The sequence below is a fragment of the Hemitrygon akajei genome, chromosome 17 (assembly GCF_048418815.1).
Source record: "Hemitrygon akajei chromosome 17, sHemAka1.3, whole genome shotgun sequence".
In the NCBI taxonomy this organism is placed as follows: Eukaryota; Metazoa; Chordata; class Chondrichthyes; order Myliobatiformes; family Dasyatidae; genus Hemitrygon; species Hemitrygon akajei.
Window position 1 is genome coordinate 85,313,431 of NC_133140.1, and position 17,533 is coordinate 85,330,963.

At 45.5% G+C, this 17,533-nt stretch overlaps 1 protein-coding gene across 5 annotated transcripts in view; it reads right to left on the reverse strand.

The window, feature by feature from the left end:
• LOC140740867 (fatty acyl-CoA hydrolase precursor, medium chain-like) overlaps positions 1-17,533 on the reverse strand; it is a 74,335-nt gene that overhangs the window by 23,011 nt on the left and 33,791 nt on the right. For all 5 annotated transcript variants that reach the window (XM_073070440.1, XM_073070441.1, XM_073070442.1 and 2 more), the window contains 5 exons: positions 15,295-15,428; positions 12,962-13,115; positions 10,617-10,721; positions 4,240-4,344; positions 489-623 (listed from right to left, as the gene is read on the reverse strand). In XM_073070440.1, the coding sequence (XP_072926541.1) occupies positions 489-623; positions 4,240-4,344; positions 10,617-10,721; positions 12,962-13,115; positions 15,295-15,428 (633 nt within the window). The remainder of the gene's footprint in view (positions 1-488; positions 624-4,239; positions 4,345-10,616; positions 10,722-12,961; positions 13,116-15,294; positions 15,429-17,533) is intronic.

Here is a 17,533-nt window from a genome sequence, read left to right on the forward strand (position 1 = left end):
TGAAGTGAGAAGCTGGGAAGTGATAGGTGGAAGAGGTAAAGGGCTGAAGAAGAAATCTGATAGGAGAGGAGAGTGGACCATGAAAGAAAGGGAAGGAGGAGCAGCAGAGAGAGGTGAAGAGGAGAGAAGGTGTGAGAGATTAATCAGAATGGGGAATGGAAAAAGAGAGAAGGATGGAGGGGGTAAAAATTACTGGAAGTTAGATGAGTCAATGTTCATGCCATCGGGCTGGAAGCTACCCAGGTGGAACATGAGGTGTTGCTCCTCCAAACTGAGTTCGGCCTCATTGTGACAGTAGAGGTCAGGCTGCATCTGGACTTAAACTGATCTGGAGATACAAAATGCTGCAGGTGCTGAAACGTAGAGCAAAAAAAATGCTGAAGGAACTCAGTGGGTCAAGCAGCATCTGTGATGGCAGAGGGATGGTCAACGTTTCGGGTGGCAACCCGTTAAACCCGTCAAGATTAAATTGACAAATTTGATCTTACCATTGACAATAACCAACCACATTCGTGATTAGTGATTCCCAACAAGTAGGGAACCACAGTGATTTCTTTGGCTTCAAAGAGCTGCTCAGCATTTTTCGTTAGGAAGATCCCATCTACCACTATAGGTCCAAACATCTGTTTGGAAAAATAAAGCAGAAAAGTTTAACTGGGGCAATCAGTGTCAAAAACAGTGAGATGGAGTTACACATTTCCCTGAATATGAAGATTTCTTTGGTCAAGAAAGCACAATAGCATGCTGAGGAGATTGAGACATAGAAGGTGCCTTCCCCCCACCCCCAACACCATTTGAACCATTTTTCACAGGGGCAGCATCGAGACTGTCCTGACCAGCTGCACCGCCGTCTGGTTTGGGAATTGCTAGGCATCTGAACACAAGTCCCTACAAAGGGTTGAAGGGACTACTGAGAGGATCATAGATTGAGCTCCTCAGCGATACACTGTGGATTAGGCCCTACAGACCTTTGAACCTTGCCGCCTCGCAACCCTCGACAAACCAGAGCTAAATCATGGGACAACTTACAATGACCAGTTAACCTACCCAGTACGCCTTTGGACTGGGGGGCGGGGGTAGAGAGAACCTCCTCCGGGAGGATGTACAGAACTCCTTGCAGAATGGCACCAGAATTGAACGCTGAACCCCAGAACACCTCAAGGTGTAATAACATCACACTAACAGCTACGCTACATCGATGTCTCATTTCTACCCAGCAGGAGCGCTACGTACACAGGGCTCTGAACATTCTGAATGATCCCTCCCATCCATCCAACAGTCTCTTTGACCCCCTACCATCAGGCAGGAGGTACAGTAGCATTAGGACAAGACCTGTTTGGATGGGAAACAGCTTCTTCCCCCAGACCATGAGACTCCTCAAATTACTGCCACCACTCAGGCCTCATCACGTATGAAGTGCCAGTCGTGTTAAACTGTTTACTTTTCAACTTCTGTCTTAAAGCATCTTATTATTTGTTAATACATTTGTGGTAATATTACTTTGTGTTGTGTCTGAATTATAGAGAGAGGTAGTTACAACCAAGGTGCAGAGACACAGTGGGGGGGGAATTGACCTAACAGAGGGAAGTCACAGTGGTTGTGCCTCTGTGACTCAGAAGGGAAGGAGACAAAAGAGGCACGCTGTGGTGATAAGGGATTTGTTAGGGGAACAGACAGGAGGTTCCATAGGTGAGAACAAGATTCCCAGATTGTATATTGCCTCCTTGGTGCCTGGATATCTCAAATCGATTCCTCAGCATTCTTAACTCAGAGGATGAACAGCCAGAAGTCGTGGTCCATGCAGGTACCAATGGCATGAGTAGAATGAGTGACGAGGTTCTGCAGAGGGAGTTCAGGGAGTTAGGTGCTAAGTTAAAGGGCAGGATCTCCGGATTCCTACCCATGCCACGTGCTAGTGAAGCCAGAACTAGGAAGATTATACAGTTTAGTACGTGGCAAAGGAGCAGGGGTAGGAAGGAGAGCACAAGATTTTTGGATCATTAAGCCCTCTTGCAGGGAAGGTGGGACATGTACAGAAGAGGCAGTTTGCACCTGAACTGGAGGGGGTTAATACCCAAGCTGGAAGGTTGGTTAATGCTGCATGGTGGGGTTTAAACTAGAGTTGCAGGGGGATGGGAACCAGAGTGCCAGAACAGCTCATGGAGAAGGTGTGGAGGTTCCCTAGAATAACAAGATGGACTTTTGACCTCACTATCTACATTGTTAGGATCGCGCACCTCATTGTCTGCCTGCATTGCACTTTCCTCGTAAGTGTAACAGTTTGTTCTGCATTTTGTTATTTAGCTCCCTTTTACTGCCTCAGTGCACTGTCTAATGTCATGCAAAACACAGTCTATAGTTCTACCTCCATGTATTTAAGGTTCAAAAACCTCAAACGTATCATAAACGCAAGATATTCCAAAGCTGGAAATCTCGAGCAACAGACAAAATGCTGGAGGAACTCAGCAGGTCAGGTAGCCTCTATGGAGGGAAATAAACAGTTGACTCTTCAGGCCATGACCCTTCCTCAGGACTGGAAAGGAAGGGGGAGGGACTTTTATTTCATCTGGGTAGCTTCCAACTTGACAGTATGAACATAGATTTCTCAAACCCAGTATTTTCTCCCTCCTCCCCTTCTCTCTTTTTCCATTCTCCTTTCTGGTTTGCCTCTCACTCATTCACTTCTCCTCCTCTATCTATCACCTCTCCTGGTGCCTCTCCTCCTTCCCCTTCTCCTGTGGTCCACTCTCCTCTCCTATCAGATTCTTTCTTCTTCAGCCCTTCATCTATTCCACCTATCATCTTCCAGATTCTTGGTTTATCTCCCAACCAAATATCTTCCCCCTCACCAGGTCTCACCTGCCAGCTTGTCTATTTCCCCCTCCCCCCACCTTCTTAATCTACTTTCTGCCCCCTTCCTCTCCAGTCATGATGAAGGGTTTTGGCCTGAAATGTTAACTCTTTATTCCTCTCTATAGATGCTGACTGACCGGCTGAGTTCCACTAATGTACTTCGATTTGTTTTTTGCCTCCTTGTACTCAGTTTTACTACCGAACCACTCACCTCAGCAGATCAATAATTACTGATCGTTTGCAAGAGAAACAGACGTGCTTGCAGAATATCTGCAGGGCCCAGGAGAGGTGGAGCTGAGACACAGTTTGACGTGGCCTCATAGGACATAACAGCGCAGTACAGGCCCTTCAGCCCACAATGTTGTGCTGACCTTTTAACCTATTCTAGGAATCTAACCCTTCCCTCCTGCATAGTCCTCCATTTTTCTTTCATCCATGAGCCTATCTCAGAGTCTCTGAAATGTCCCTAATGTATCTGTCTCTGGGAGGCAAGGTTCCCTCTAATGACCAGTGTGTATAAAGATCTCATGCTGTGCAATTGTTTTCCCAGTGACAACAATGTGTGCACTGAATAATTTCTTCAATAAAAACAGTATAAATAAGCCAGTTCTAAAATCTGCAGTGAAATCATCGCAAACTCCACATTGTCAACATCAGAAACCGGAAAAGGAAATATGATTGTGTACTATCCTGAAATATAGTTAACACGTGCACACCTAAAAGGGAAGACTGCTGGCAGGGTGTTCCACACATCCACCACTCTGTGCAAAGAAACCCGACATCCTCCCCATACCTTCCTCTGATCACCTTAACATTATGTGCTCTTGTATTAACCATTTCCATCCTGGGAAAAAGTCTCTGGCTATCCACTCGATCTATGCCTCTTATCATCTTGTACACCTCTTTCAAGTCACCTCTCATTCTCCTTCACTCCAAAGAGAAAAGCCGAGCTTGCTGAACCTATCCTCAGAAGACATGCCCTGTAATCCACACAACATCCTGGTTAATCTCCTCTGCACCATCACTAAATCTTCCACATCCTTCCAATCAGGCAGTGACCAGAACTGAACACAAGTGTGGTCTGACCAGAGTTTTATAGATCTACATTACCTCACTACTCTTGGTAACGTGGTAGCTCTATATAACCCTCAGGAGGTAGGAATTATAGTAGCAACAGGACTCGGACTGTGTGTCAGGACACACAATGGCCATCGGTCCATTTTCATCCACCCCACATTTTCCTGACACACCTACCCAGACCTGGACAACCCATCTCAGAGATAATGCTCTGGAGACCGAGAACGTGTGAGGCTGATGATGTTACAGTAGATACACAAATGAAAACATTCACAAAGCAAAGAGGCTGAGAGAGTGCCTTTCACCTACCGCGCTCCTGGTGAGGTTAAGTATTTCTACTTCAGACTTGTTCCTGAGGCAAGTCACAACCTCCAGTGAGGTGCTCAGGTCACAGCCCACCATGCCTGCGATCTCCTGCAGAGAGATTGACAGTTAGTCAGTTTGATAAAGGACAGAAACTTATCTGTCAATAGGTTTGAAAGAGTACAGAGAAAATTTATAACAATGTTGCCAGGACTTGAGGACTTGAGTTAAGTGTGAAATGTGAAATGTTTAAGAGGAATATGAGATGGAAACTTCTTCACTTAGAGGTTGGTGATAATCCAGAAGGAGCTGTGAATGTGGAGTCAATTTCAACATTTAAGAGAAATTTGGATAGGTACACAAATGGAAGGGTACAGAGGGTTATGGTCCGGGTGCAGGTCAATGGGACTGGGCAGAGTAATAGTTTGGCACAGTGAGGGTAAGAATAGGATGATTTGGCAGATGAGAGCGTGGCTGAGGTATTGGTGCAGGGGGCAGGGTTGCAGATTTCTGGAACATTGGGATGTCTTGAGGAAGGTGAGACCTGCCACAAGAAGATGGGGTACACCTGAACCCAGTGCCCTTGCATGCAGGTTTGCTACAGCAGTTGGGGAGGGTTTAAACTAAATTGGCAGTGAGATGGGAACCAGAATGATAGGGCTGACAATGGGGCCTGCATCTAGGTGCGATCTGTAGCGAGACTGTCAGGAAGCACAGGCAGATGATAGGGCAAAGTTGTAGTCAGTGGGATGTTAAAGTTTACCAGGGGGCAAAATCAGAAAGGGTGGAGGTAGAATGTGGAATAAGGTAGATGATCTTGTTGCGCAGTTAGCAGGTTACCTACTGCTGTTGTAGTAGGGATGAGATTGTGGGCAATTCTGAGTCACGGCTGTAAGACGACTATATTTGGAAGCTTAACATTCAACATGTACATCTTATCAAAAGGACAGGCAGATAGGCAGGTTGTGTGGCACTATCGGTAAAAAATCAAATCAAATCCTTGAAAGGGGTGATATAGGATCAGAAGATATAGAATCCTTATTTAAGAAACTGCAAGGGTAAAAAGACCCTGATGGGAGGTATGCACAGGCCTCCGAATGGTAGCCAGGTTGTGGGCTACAAATTACAATGGGAGATAGAAAAGGCATGTAAAAGGGGCAATGCTGCAATAACTACGGGGGATTTCAATATGCAGGTAGATTAGGAAAATCCAGCTGGTGCTGGATTCCAAGAGAGGGAATTTGTAGAATGTCTGTGAGTTTGCTTTTCAGAGTAGCTTGTGGTTGAGCTCACGAGGGGAATGGCAATTCTGGATTGGGTTTTATGTAAAGACCCAGAATTGATTAGAGAGCTTAAGGTAAAGGAACCCTTTGGAGTCAGAGATCAAAGTATGATAGAATTTATCCTTCAGTTTGAGAAGCAGATAAATTGTATGTATCAATGAGGGCATATAATAGAGCAAAAATTAGTGCAAAGTTGGGGGATGGGGAAGCTTTTAAAAACCAATAGAAGGCAACTAAAAAAGCCAGTAGCGGAAAAAGATGAAATATGAAGGTAAGCTGGCCAATAATATAAAAAAGATACCGATTTTCTTTTCCAGATACTTAAAAGGGAGATGAGAGTGGATTTAAGACTGATGCAAAATGATGCTGGAGAGGTGGTAATGGGGGAGAAAGAAATGGTGGAAGAACTTAATAAATATTTTGTGACAGTCTCTGTGGAAGACACTAGCAAAATGCCAGAAATGTGAGAGTGTCCACCCTCTACATCGGGTTTGTTTGATCTCTGGTTTCTGATTCTGCAAGTTCTTCAGGATTTCAGTTTCTTTTAGAGTACAAACTGTTACGCCTGTGCCCCAACTCTGAGGGGCCGAAGGGTACAAAGTAGCCCCCTCCTTTTTGAGAATCGCAAGATCGCTATTAATTCAGGTCAGGAGACCCAGGAAATGAGAGAGAGATGTTTGGAATGTCCTGGCCCCTCAACGATACAAAGCCACGGAAAACGGCCATTGTCTCTTGGAGACGGAATTGTGTATTGAGTACTGTACTTCATGGAAGCCCTCAGGGAATGATCAGAGGGGGTTGGTTGAGGGATTGCATCATCCTGACCTGATTGACATCTGAGACCCCGTGAGTAAGGATAAAAGAGGGTCTGGGGAACAACCCCTTTAGACGCACCAGGAGAAATGCTAGAAATCCCGTGACAGCGTTTAATAGCGACAGCCGGTGGAGGGCCCACGTGTGTCCTTTCCCGTTGACCGGGATTGAGGCCTTACCCCGGAAGACGGCTTAGCTAAAGAAGAGATCACCACCAACGACATTTCGAAGGATCGACATCATAAAAAGGAAAACGGGCAAGTTCTAAAAATATCGACTCTCTCTCTAACCAAAGGCTGCAGCCTGAATGAACTAAAGTGACTTTTATATTTCCATCGGACAATACATTATCCCCTAGACAACGATAGAGCTATTTCTTATTGATTATTATTATACCCGTGCTTTTAGATTTAGTATTGACGATGTATATTATCTGTATGTTTGCATTGATATTATTTTTGTGTACTTTTATCAATAAATACTGTTAAAAATAGTACCATCAGACTTCAACGGACCTCTCTAACTTTGCTGGTAAGTGACCCAGTTACGGGGTACATAACAACTTGGGGTTCTCGTCTCGGGATTTGACACCAAATTGGAAGGCCAGTGAATCGGGCTTGTAAGTCCAAACTTGAATTGGTACACGGGTAGCCAGACGGGAAACCAGCAAAGATGAACATGGATGAATTTATAGAAAACCCGACTCTTTGGTGGCTAGAGGCGGCCACCAAATCGGACTTGATAAATATGGCGAAGGGACTAAACCTCGCAGAGGTGAGGTTGTCAATGAAAAAGCGGGAGGTGCAAAGGGCCATAACTCAGTATTATATTGAGAAGAATGTGTTTGCAGCTGAGGTATTGGAAAATATCCCTGAAAAGGTACCAGCTAGTGGGATGGCTCAGTTAGAGTTGGAGAAATTAAGGTTGGAACATGAAATTAAGTTAAAACAGCTGGAAGCAGCCGAAAAGCAAAGGGAGCATGAGCTCCAGCTAAAGGAGTTAGAGCAGGACAGAGCTGAGAAGCAAAGGGAGCATGAAGTGCAGTTAAAACAGCTGGAAGCAGCTGAAAAAGAGAGGGAGAGAGCTGAGAAAGAAAAGGAGAGAGCCAAGAAGGAGAGAGAGTATGAGGAGACAGGAAAATGGAAAGCAGCAGTCCCTATAGGATGTGCCGTGGTGATCAGTAAATCGACAAGAGAGCCCCGGGTAGACAGAGTACGCGAAGGGTCTGAGACTTGTATGTCAAACGGAACCGTGTCTGTGAGAGAGGGAGACCCACCAGTTCCCGTGCGGATCTGGAGAGACACGGGTGCTGAACTGTCATTGATTAGCAGTAAAGTACTGGATTTTGGTTGCAAGACGGGAATGGTAGCTGTGAAAGGAATAGGAAAAGGGACAGAAACGGTGCCCTTGCATAGGATCATTATGAATTGTGAGCTGGTATCTGGACCAGTTGAAATGGGGGTGCGATCAGAATTCCCGAGAACTGACGCGGACGTCTTTCTGGGTAATTATTTAGCCGGTGGTAAGGTTTGGTCAGCAATGAAGCTGACACGACAGCCGGTGGAGGTCCCGCCCCTAGATTCCAAGATATATCCCGCATGCGCGATCACTCGCAGCATGTTGAGAAAGGCAGCTGAGAACGAGAGCAGTTTAAATCCGGCCAGTATCGATTTGGCCGAGACGTTTTTACCGACCCTGTACCACGAGGGTTTAGAGGGTGGTAAAATGAAGAGTAGTAAAGTGAAAGAGAGTAAGGGAGAGGAGGTAGACCTGCCCTTAGCAAGGAGAAAAGTTCTAGAGGCACGAAATAAAGATGAGAAACAGATAAAGCTGTTAAAAGGTCCAGAGTTGGACATGGATGATCTGTCTGGTTTGGCAGAACTGTTTGAAGAAGTTGAAAATTCTAAAGGTGTTCCCGATAATGAAATGAGGGCAGTCCTAGATGAAAAGGATGCCATTACCTTGAAGAAGTCTGCTGGGGTGGCAGATGAGGTTGTTTCAGCCCGCAGGGTTGAGTTTACTCCAGAAGGGAGTTGCCCAGAGAGTAGCTGGGAGGATCAGGGGAATTTAGAATTTGAACCGGGTACGGGTATTAAAAGCCTGGAAGAGGCAAATGTCCCATTTGAGTGTGTCCAAGAATTGGATGCACGTGGTACTGAACCTAGTAATGGAGCTCAGAAAAAGTCTGAGGTATTTGATTCAGTTGAAAAGGAATGCAGTCCTTGTGGGTCAGATGGACTTGGTTCAGTGAAGAAAGGGTTAACCTTGGTAATAGTGGGAAGTGAGAATTCCCAGGTGTTTGTGCACGAAGGTGTGTTAAAAGTTAGTGAGGAGATAAAAGGTGGTGAGGTGAATATTATTATTGAAGGAAAAGGGAAATGTGTAGTTCCCAAATTGAATGAAGAAAATTTAAAGGCTGGATTGATGTCAGAAGCAGCAACCAGGCTACAGAGACACTGGCTTGGTACCGCGGTGCCAGTGAATCAATTACAGGTTGAGTTGGAAGGTAAAGGGGCCCTACACGCTATTGTTATTCCAGAGTGTGGTGTGAAACCACAGAATTCGAAATGCTGTTTGAACAAAGAGGGATCGCTGGCATTGAGAACTAATAGCCTGAAGGGTTCTGAAGAGAAAACTAGCAACTTGCGTAAAATTAAAGAATTGTGTGGAAATTCGGAAGATGGTCTAAGTTTGGAACACATTGTTGATAAAATAACTCCTATGAAAGGAGCGGGCGAAAGCCTATTTCGCCAGGGTGCACAAGCTCACCACGTGGGAATTAACTGGAAAAAAGGTGAGGGTTAATGGGACGCCATTTTTTAAATAGCAGAAGCCGGTTTTACGGGATTTCGACAAAGCATGTGAATAATAAAGACAACCCCCATGGAAGCTTGACTGTTAAGTTTGAAAGTAACATAAAGATTAGTATTTTGCATGAACTTTTGTAGTATACATGTAAGCTAAGATCACAACTCTTTAGTTTTTGTTTGCTAAAGGAAAGAAATAAAAATAGGTGGTTATTAACTTGGAGTCTGATGCTACAAGACTTTAGTAAAGTACAAGATGTTAAGATATTAAAGGAAGTGACAATGTAATCGGTAACTATCTAGATGCTGAATTGAATGTATAACTGCATTACTCTGTAGTGAAAAAAAACTTTTGTATTGTGTTAGATTCTAAAATCCTGTAAGACTCTGTATTACTTCGTTTTTACCTATGGTAAAAACGCGTTGAAGAAAGGGGGTGTTATGCCTGTGCCCCAACTCTGAGGGGCCGAAGGGTACAAAGTAGCCCCCTCCTTTTTGCGAATCACAAGATCACTATTAATTCAGGTCAGGAGACCCAGGAAATGAGAGAGAGACGTTTGGAATGTCCTGGCCCCTCAGCGATACAAAGCCACGGAAAACAGCCATTGTCTCTTGGAGACGGAATTGTGTATTGAGTACTGTACTTCATGGAAGCCCTCAGGGAATGAGCAGAGGGGGTTGGTTGAGGGATTGCATCATCCCGACCTGATTGACATCTGAGACCCTGTGAGTAAAGATAAAAGAGGGTCTGGGGAACAACCCCTTTAGACGCACCAGGAGAAACGCTAGAAATCCTGTGACAGCGTTTAATAGCGACAGCCGGTGGAGGGTCCACGTGTGTCCTTTCCCGTTGCCGGGATTGGGGCCTTACCACGGAAGACAGCTTAGCTAAAGAAGAGATCACCACCGACGACATTTCGAAGGATCGACATCATAAAAAGGAAAATGGGCAAGTTTTAAAAACATCGTCTGCTCTCTCTAACCAAAGGCTGCAGCCTGAATGAACTAAAGTGACTTTTATATTTCCATCGGACAATACATTATCCCCTAGACAACGATAGAGCTATTTCTTATTATTATTATACCCGCGCTTTTAGATTTAGTATTGACAACGTATATTATCTGTATGTTTGCATTGATATTATTTTTGTGTATTTTTATCAATAAATACTGTTAAAAATAGTACCATCAGACTTCAACGGACCTCTATATCTTTGCTGGTAAGTGACCCAGTTATGGGGTACGTAACAAAACAAACATCAGATACTCTGCAAACGTTAAGAGATAGAATAAATACAGACAAAAAGAATAAAGAAGCCAAAATGGTGCCTCTGAAAAATGTATCATTTTTATAATAAGACAAGGAAAATCTTTGGATGGGTAGAGGAGACCGCATTGGGAGCACCGGATGTGTGTGTATTTTACTGAATGTACCTGTGAGAAATAAATCTGAACCTGACCTCTGAAAGAAGTTACTTACCTGAACTGTCGCATTTGGATCAGTGTTAAAAATTAATTTCAGCAGAGCAGTGCCACTCTCGGATATCGCCTTGTGGAACAGACCTTTCGCCAAGGGGGAAGCAAGCTGTGGAAGTAACAGATGTAATCAGTTCAGGTGGTTCTTTGGCAGCCAGAGCAGTGGGTGGGGCAGTGGTAGTGGGGATAAGTTCACTCCCTACTAAATGCTCCCAATGGCGTCTGCCTCATATAGCCTCTGACAATTAAGTCCAGCTCCTGGCTGAATTACCAAGCCCAGCTGAACTGTTTCTATAGACAGGAGAAGTGGCAAAGGCAGGTTACTGGCGTCTTAACGCAAGTTGCTTCAGGGAGATGGGGCTTGTCAGCCATGATTGGCAGCTTATCAAGGAGAAGGACAACTGAACTCAAACCACTACAGCCTTGCAACTATATCAACTCATGGGGAAGGCTTCAGGAGCAAACCCCGAAAATAAAACCTGGAGCTGGAGAGCCTAAGGCAGTCATACATCGCGTTCAACACTGACTAGCGACTCCTGTGACACTGCTGGTACTAAACAGAGATTTCTCTGCCATTCTTTGGCTGCATGGAGAAGGGCAGCCCTCTTGCTCTCCATGTTGTACTGCCCTGGCTTGTGTACTGGCCTGCATAAGGCTGCTAGGATGCGGCATCCATTGTTGAACCCAACCAGAGAGCCTCGAGCAGCTCAGACTGCACCGAAAGTGTCCCCTCCCAGCCTGGGGGAACAATCGCAGCAGGATTCACAACACCGCAGTGGTGATGGGATTCAGGTCGGCTGCTGTCAGCGGAATTTCTAACCATATGGAATTAGAATCCGGTGTTTTAATCATTCTCTTATATGACTTGACATTTTAAACACAAGAGATTCTGCAGATGCTGGAAATCCAAAGCAACACACACAAAAATGCTGGAGGAACTCAGCAGGTCAGGCAGCATCCAAATCAACATTCAGACTATTTCTTTTACAGCTGTGACGATCAACAATTGCTCTACACAGCCTGAAAACTATGTGGCACGTGAATAAAACATTATATAAAAGAAAATTCCAGCTACGCAGCACTAAGAGCTATGTACTTGGGAGCATTTCAGTTACTGTCCAGCTGCGTACCCGAGAAGGAATAATGATGTAGGGAGGGGAATAAACAGTTGATGTTTCAGGTCGAGATCCTCCATCAGGATGGGGAGGAGGGGAGAAAGGTGGAGGGAAGGGGGTCATCGGTGGATCCTGTTGTGGAGGGAGATAGGCAGCTGAGAACATAGAACAGTACAGCACTGTAACACACACAAAGATGCTGGAGGAACTCAGCATGTGAGGCAGCATTAATGGAGGGAATAAACAGTCATCGCTTTGGGCTGAATCTGAATGGGAATTTGACCTTCATCAGGATCCACATGAAGTTTGTTGCTTTGCAGCAGCAGTACAATGAGGTGTAAAATTATTATAAATTACAAAATAAATATTGCTAAAACAAAGGAGTAATGGGGTCATGTGCAATGGTTCATTTAGAAATCTGACAGCAGAGGGGAAGAATCTGTTCCTTGAACTTTGGGCGTGGGTCGTCAGGCTTGTGTACCTCTTCTCTGATGGTAGTAATGAGAAGAGGGCACGTCCTGGATGGCAAGGGTCCTCAGTCAATGATACTGGTGAAATATTGGTTCTTACTGTAGGATGAATCACACAGTGAGTGGCTGGTGTGAGGTGAGACATCAGGCCAGAAACTGGGTCCCAGCCCTCAGACCAGCAGAGGCTGACTTGGGATGTAGAGCTGTCAGGCTGCATCACTGTTCCACTCACGTTAAGTTGGTTTACTGTTGTACTAAGGATACACTGGAGCAGGATTTCCCAGTGGCTGTAATGGGATATATGTGATAGATAATGGAATCTTAACCGGAATCGACTGAAATTGCCTTGATTCTGGAGAGGTGTCAGAGGACTGGAAAACTGCAAACTCATTGCTTCTACTAAAGGAAGGAGGGAAGACAAGAAGAAGAAGAACTGCATTATTAAGGAGTTAAGAGCAGGACTTTTAGGAAACAAAACACCAGAGATGGTATTTTCACCGATTACCTTCCGGTTTGTACTGCTTTCTCTCACCAACTTTCTTGTTCTGGCATCTTCCTCCTTCCTCTGCAGTCCGGACTGAAATGTCAACTGCTTATTCCCCTCCATAGATGCTGTCTGACCTGTGAAGTCCTTCAGCATTTTGTGTGTGTTGTTCAGGAGTGAAGAGAGAGTTCAGTGAGAAAGATTCCAGTGAACTCCCTTGGCCTGGGCCAGTCAGGGGAAATGTCAACTAACTCAAAAAAATGGAAGGCAAATAGCTTACGAGCAATGATACAGAAATTCCTCCAGCTGACTCCCCAAATATGGTGACCGAGTTGGGATCTCCTCCGAAGCTCTTGATGTTTTCTTGGACCCACTTCAGCGCTTCAATCTGATCCACCATTCCCAGGTTTGCTGGCATATGCTCGTCCGCTGAGCTGAAGGAACAACTTGCCGTGTCAGTAAGTGTATGGTCAGGCACTTTGGTCGAAGAAAAATAGGGTAGAATATTTTCTAAATGGAGAGAAAATTCAAAATCTGAGGTGCAAAGGGGCTTGGGAGTCCCTGTACAGGACTCCCTAAAAGTTCATTTGCAGGTTGAATCTGTGGTGAGGAAGGCAAATGCAATATTGGCATTCATTTCAAGAGGACGAGAAGTTAGAAGTAAGGATGTAATGTTGTAACTTTATAAAGCACTGGTGAGGCTTCACTTGGAGTATTGTGAGCAGTTTTGGGCCCCTCATCTTAGAAGGGATGTGCTGAACTGGAGAGGGTTCAAAGGAGGTTCATGAAAATGATTCCAGCTTTGAACAGCTTGTAATATGAAGAACGTTTGATGGATCTGGGCCTGTATTCACTAGAATTCAGAAGAGTGGGGGTGATCTAATTGAAACCTATCAAATGGTGAAAGGCCTTAATAGAGTGGATGTGGAAAGGATGCTTCTGATGGTGGGAGAGTCTAGGACCAGAGGACATAGTCTCAGAACAAAAGGGTGGAATGAATTACTTGTTTAGCCGGGGAATGGTAAATTTGTGGAAGCATTGTCACAGGCAGCTGTGTGGAGTTGTTTGTATATTTAAGGCAGAGGTTGATAGATTCTTGATTGGTCAGGGCAGGAAGGGATATGGGGAGTAGGCAAGAGATTGAGCTGAGAGGGAAATGGATCAGCCATGATGAAATATCAGAGCAGACTCGATGGACCAAATGGCCCAATACTGCTCCTATATCTCATGGTCTCTTTAGTGTGCATCTGCCAGCTCCTGTCTGTTTCACTCTGTGTCTGACCCCGGGAGTGTGTGATGGGAGGATGTGGAGGGAGTTTCACTCTGTGTCTGACCCTGAGTGTGTGACGGGAGGATGTGGAGGGAGTTTCACTCTGTGTCTGACCCCGGGAGTGTGCATCTCCCGGCTCCTGTCTGTTTCACTCTGTGTCTGACCCTGAGTGTGTGATGGGAGGATGTGCAGGGAGCTTCACTCTGTGTCTGACCCCGGGAGTACATAATGGGAGGATGTGGAGGGAGATTCACTCTGGGTCTGACTCCAGGAGTGTGTGACGGGAGGATGTGGAGGGAGATTCACTCTGGGTCTGACTCCAGGAGTGTGTGATGGGAGGATGTGGAGGGAGTTTCACTCTGTGTCTGACCCCGGGAGTGCATAATGGATGTGGAGGGAGATTCACTCTGGGTCTGACTCCAGGAGTGTGTGATGGGAGGATGTGGAGGGAGTTTCACTCTGGGTCTGACTCCAGGAGTGTGTGATGGGAGGATGTGGAGGGAGTTTCACTCTGTGTCTGACCCCGGGAGTGCATAATGGGAGGATGTGGAGGGAGTTTCACTCTGGGTCTGACTCCAGGAGTGTGTGATGGGAGGATGTGGAGGGAGTTTCACTGTGTCTGACCCCGGGAATGTGCATCTGCCGGCTCCTGTCTGTTTCACTCTGTGTCTGACCCTGAGTGTGTGATGGGAGGATGTGGAGGGAGTTTCACTCTGGGTCTGACTCCAGGAGTGTGTGATGGGAGGATGTGGAGGGAGTTTCACTCTGGGTCTGACTCCAGGAGTGTGTGATGGGAGGATGTGGAGGGAGTTTCACCCTCTGGGTCTGACTCCAGGAGTGTGTGACGGGAGGATGTGGAGGGAGTTTCACTCTGGGTCTGACCCCGGGAGTGCATAATGGGAGGATGTGGAGGGAGATTCACTCTGGGTCTGACTCCAGGAGTGTGTGATGGGAGGATGTGGAGGGAGTTTCACCCTCTGGGTCTGACTCCAGGAGTGTGTGACGGGAGGATGTGGAGGGAGTTTCACTCTGGGTCTGACTCCAGGAGTGTGTGATGGGAGGATGTGGAGGGAGTTTCACTCTGGGTCTGACTCCAGGAGTGTGTGATGGGAGGATGTGGAGGGAGTTTCACCCTCTGGGTCTGACTCCAGGAGTGTGTGATGGGAGGATGTGGAGGGAGTTTCACTCTGGGTCTGACTCCAGGAGTGTGTGATGGGAGGATGTGGAGGGAGTTTCACTCTGGGTCTGACTCCAGGAGTGTGTGATGGGAGGATGTGGAGGGAGCTTAATCCTGTCTCATTACTTGAAAATGAAGAAAGGGTTGCAGAGGAGAGGCCATTCACCTGAGGAATCCAAGAACTCCCAGCCGATACTGGATCACCACGACCACCACGTCCTCGTAAGCTGCAAGTGAAGATCCGTCGTAGAGTAATGTACTCCCCACTACAAAGCCCCCGCCATGAATCCAGACCATAACCTAGGACAAAGCAGCCTGTGGTTAGAACCTGGGCCTCCACTAACTGGCTGCAGGAGCAGCTGAGAGCCAGCAGAGAGACAAGGCTCATTTGGTTCAAATGGCTTTGTTTCTGCACAGTGATCCTTCGCAGGTATCTTGGTTTAGGGTGAGAGAGGAAAGATCTAGAGGTGGTTCCAAGGTCCCACACTGCCAGGTTTGGAAAAAATTATAACCTACAGCAATCGTGAAGCAGTTTGGATTACTTTATTCAACTTATCTCTGAACTAGTTCTACAAACTCTACAACCCTTTCTCAGTATTATTCATTTTTATTTTCACAATTTGTATTATTTTGAACATTGGTTGTTTGTCAGCCTTTATGTATAATTTTTCATAAACTATTGTATTTCTTTATTTTTCAGTAAATGTTTGCAGGAAAATGAATCTCAAGGTATAGTCACTGACATTTACTTTGAGAATGAATTGATGTTGAAATTCAAGGGGCAAGTTTTTCCACACAGACTGTTAAGAACATACACTCAGTGGCCACTTTATTCGATACCTCCTGTACCTGATAAAGTGGCCGCTGAGTGTATGTCCGTGGTCTTCTGCTGCTGCAGCCCAGATTCATCGTACTGTGCATTCAAAGATGTTCTGAATGCCACTGTGGTAATGTGTGTCTAACTGAGTTACTGTCACCTTCCTGTCAGCCTGAACCAGTCTGGCCATTCTCCTCTGACATCAGAATCCGGTTTAATATCACTAACATATGTCAGGAAATATTTTGTCTTTGCAGCAGTAGTAGATTGCAATGCATAATAATATGAAAAAACACAAATTGAAGTATATGTTAAACAGTTAAACTAAATAAGTAGTGTGAAAATAGAAATAAAAGAGTAGTGAGGGTTCAATCGGTTCAATGTCCTTTCAGAAATTGGATGGCAGAGGGGAAGAAATTGTTCCTGAATCACTGAGTGTGTGCTTTCAGACTTCTGTACCTCCTTCCTGATGGCAGCAATGAGAACAAGGCATGACCTGGGTGATGGGGGTCCCAAATGGTGGATACTGCTCTTTTGAGGCATCGCTCCTTGAAGATGACCTGGATGGTGGGGAGTCTAGTGCTCATGATGGAGCCAATTAATTTTACAACTCTTACTTCGACCCTGTGCAGCACCACCCCGCCCCCACCATACCAGACAGTGATGCAGCCAGTTGGTATGCCTTCTCATCACTATATGAAAATCTGCCAACAATAGTTGTATCATTGGTAAATTTATAGATGGCATTTAAAGTGTGCCTAGTAATGCAGTCATAGGCATAGACATAGTAGAACAGTGGGCTAAGTACACATCCTGTGGAGCACCAGTGTTAATTGTCAGTGAGGTGGAGATGTTATTTCTGATCCACATAGGTTATGGTCTTCTGATTAGGAAGTTGAGGATCCATTTGCAGAGGTACAGAGGTGCAAGTTCTGGAGGTTTTTTTTATCAGAACTGTTGGAATGATTGTGTTAAACACTGAGCTGTAGATGACAAATAGCATCCTGACATAGGTATTTGTATTGTCCAAGTGATCCAAGACTGTGTGAAAAGCCATTGAGATTGCTGTTGACCTATTGTAGCAATAGGCAATTTGCAGTGGGTCCAGGTCCTTGCTGAGGCAGGAGTTGATCCTAGCCATGACCAACCTCTCAAAGCATTTCACCACCATAGATGTGGGTGCTACTGGGCAATAGTCATTAAGGCAGTTCATACTGTTCTTCTTGGGCACTGGTATAATTGTTGCCCCTTTGAAGCAGGTGGAAACTTCCAACTGTAGCAATGAAAGATTGAAAATGACTTTCAACACACCCACCAGTTGGTTGGCACAGGTTTTCAGAACCCTACCAGGTATTCCATCAGGGACTGTCACCTTGCGAGAGTTCAACCTCTTGAAAGACAGTCTGACGTCAGCTTCCAAAGCAGAGATCACAGGGTCACCGGGTGCCGCAGGGATCCTCGTAGCTGTTGTTTTATTCTCCCTTTCAAGGTGTACATAAAAGGCATTGAGCTAATCTGGGAGTGAAGCATCACAACCATTCATGTTAGGTTTTGCTTTGTAAGAACTAATGGCCAGCAAACCCTGATG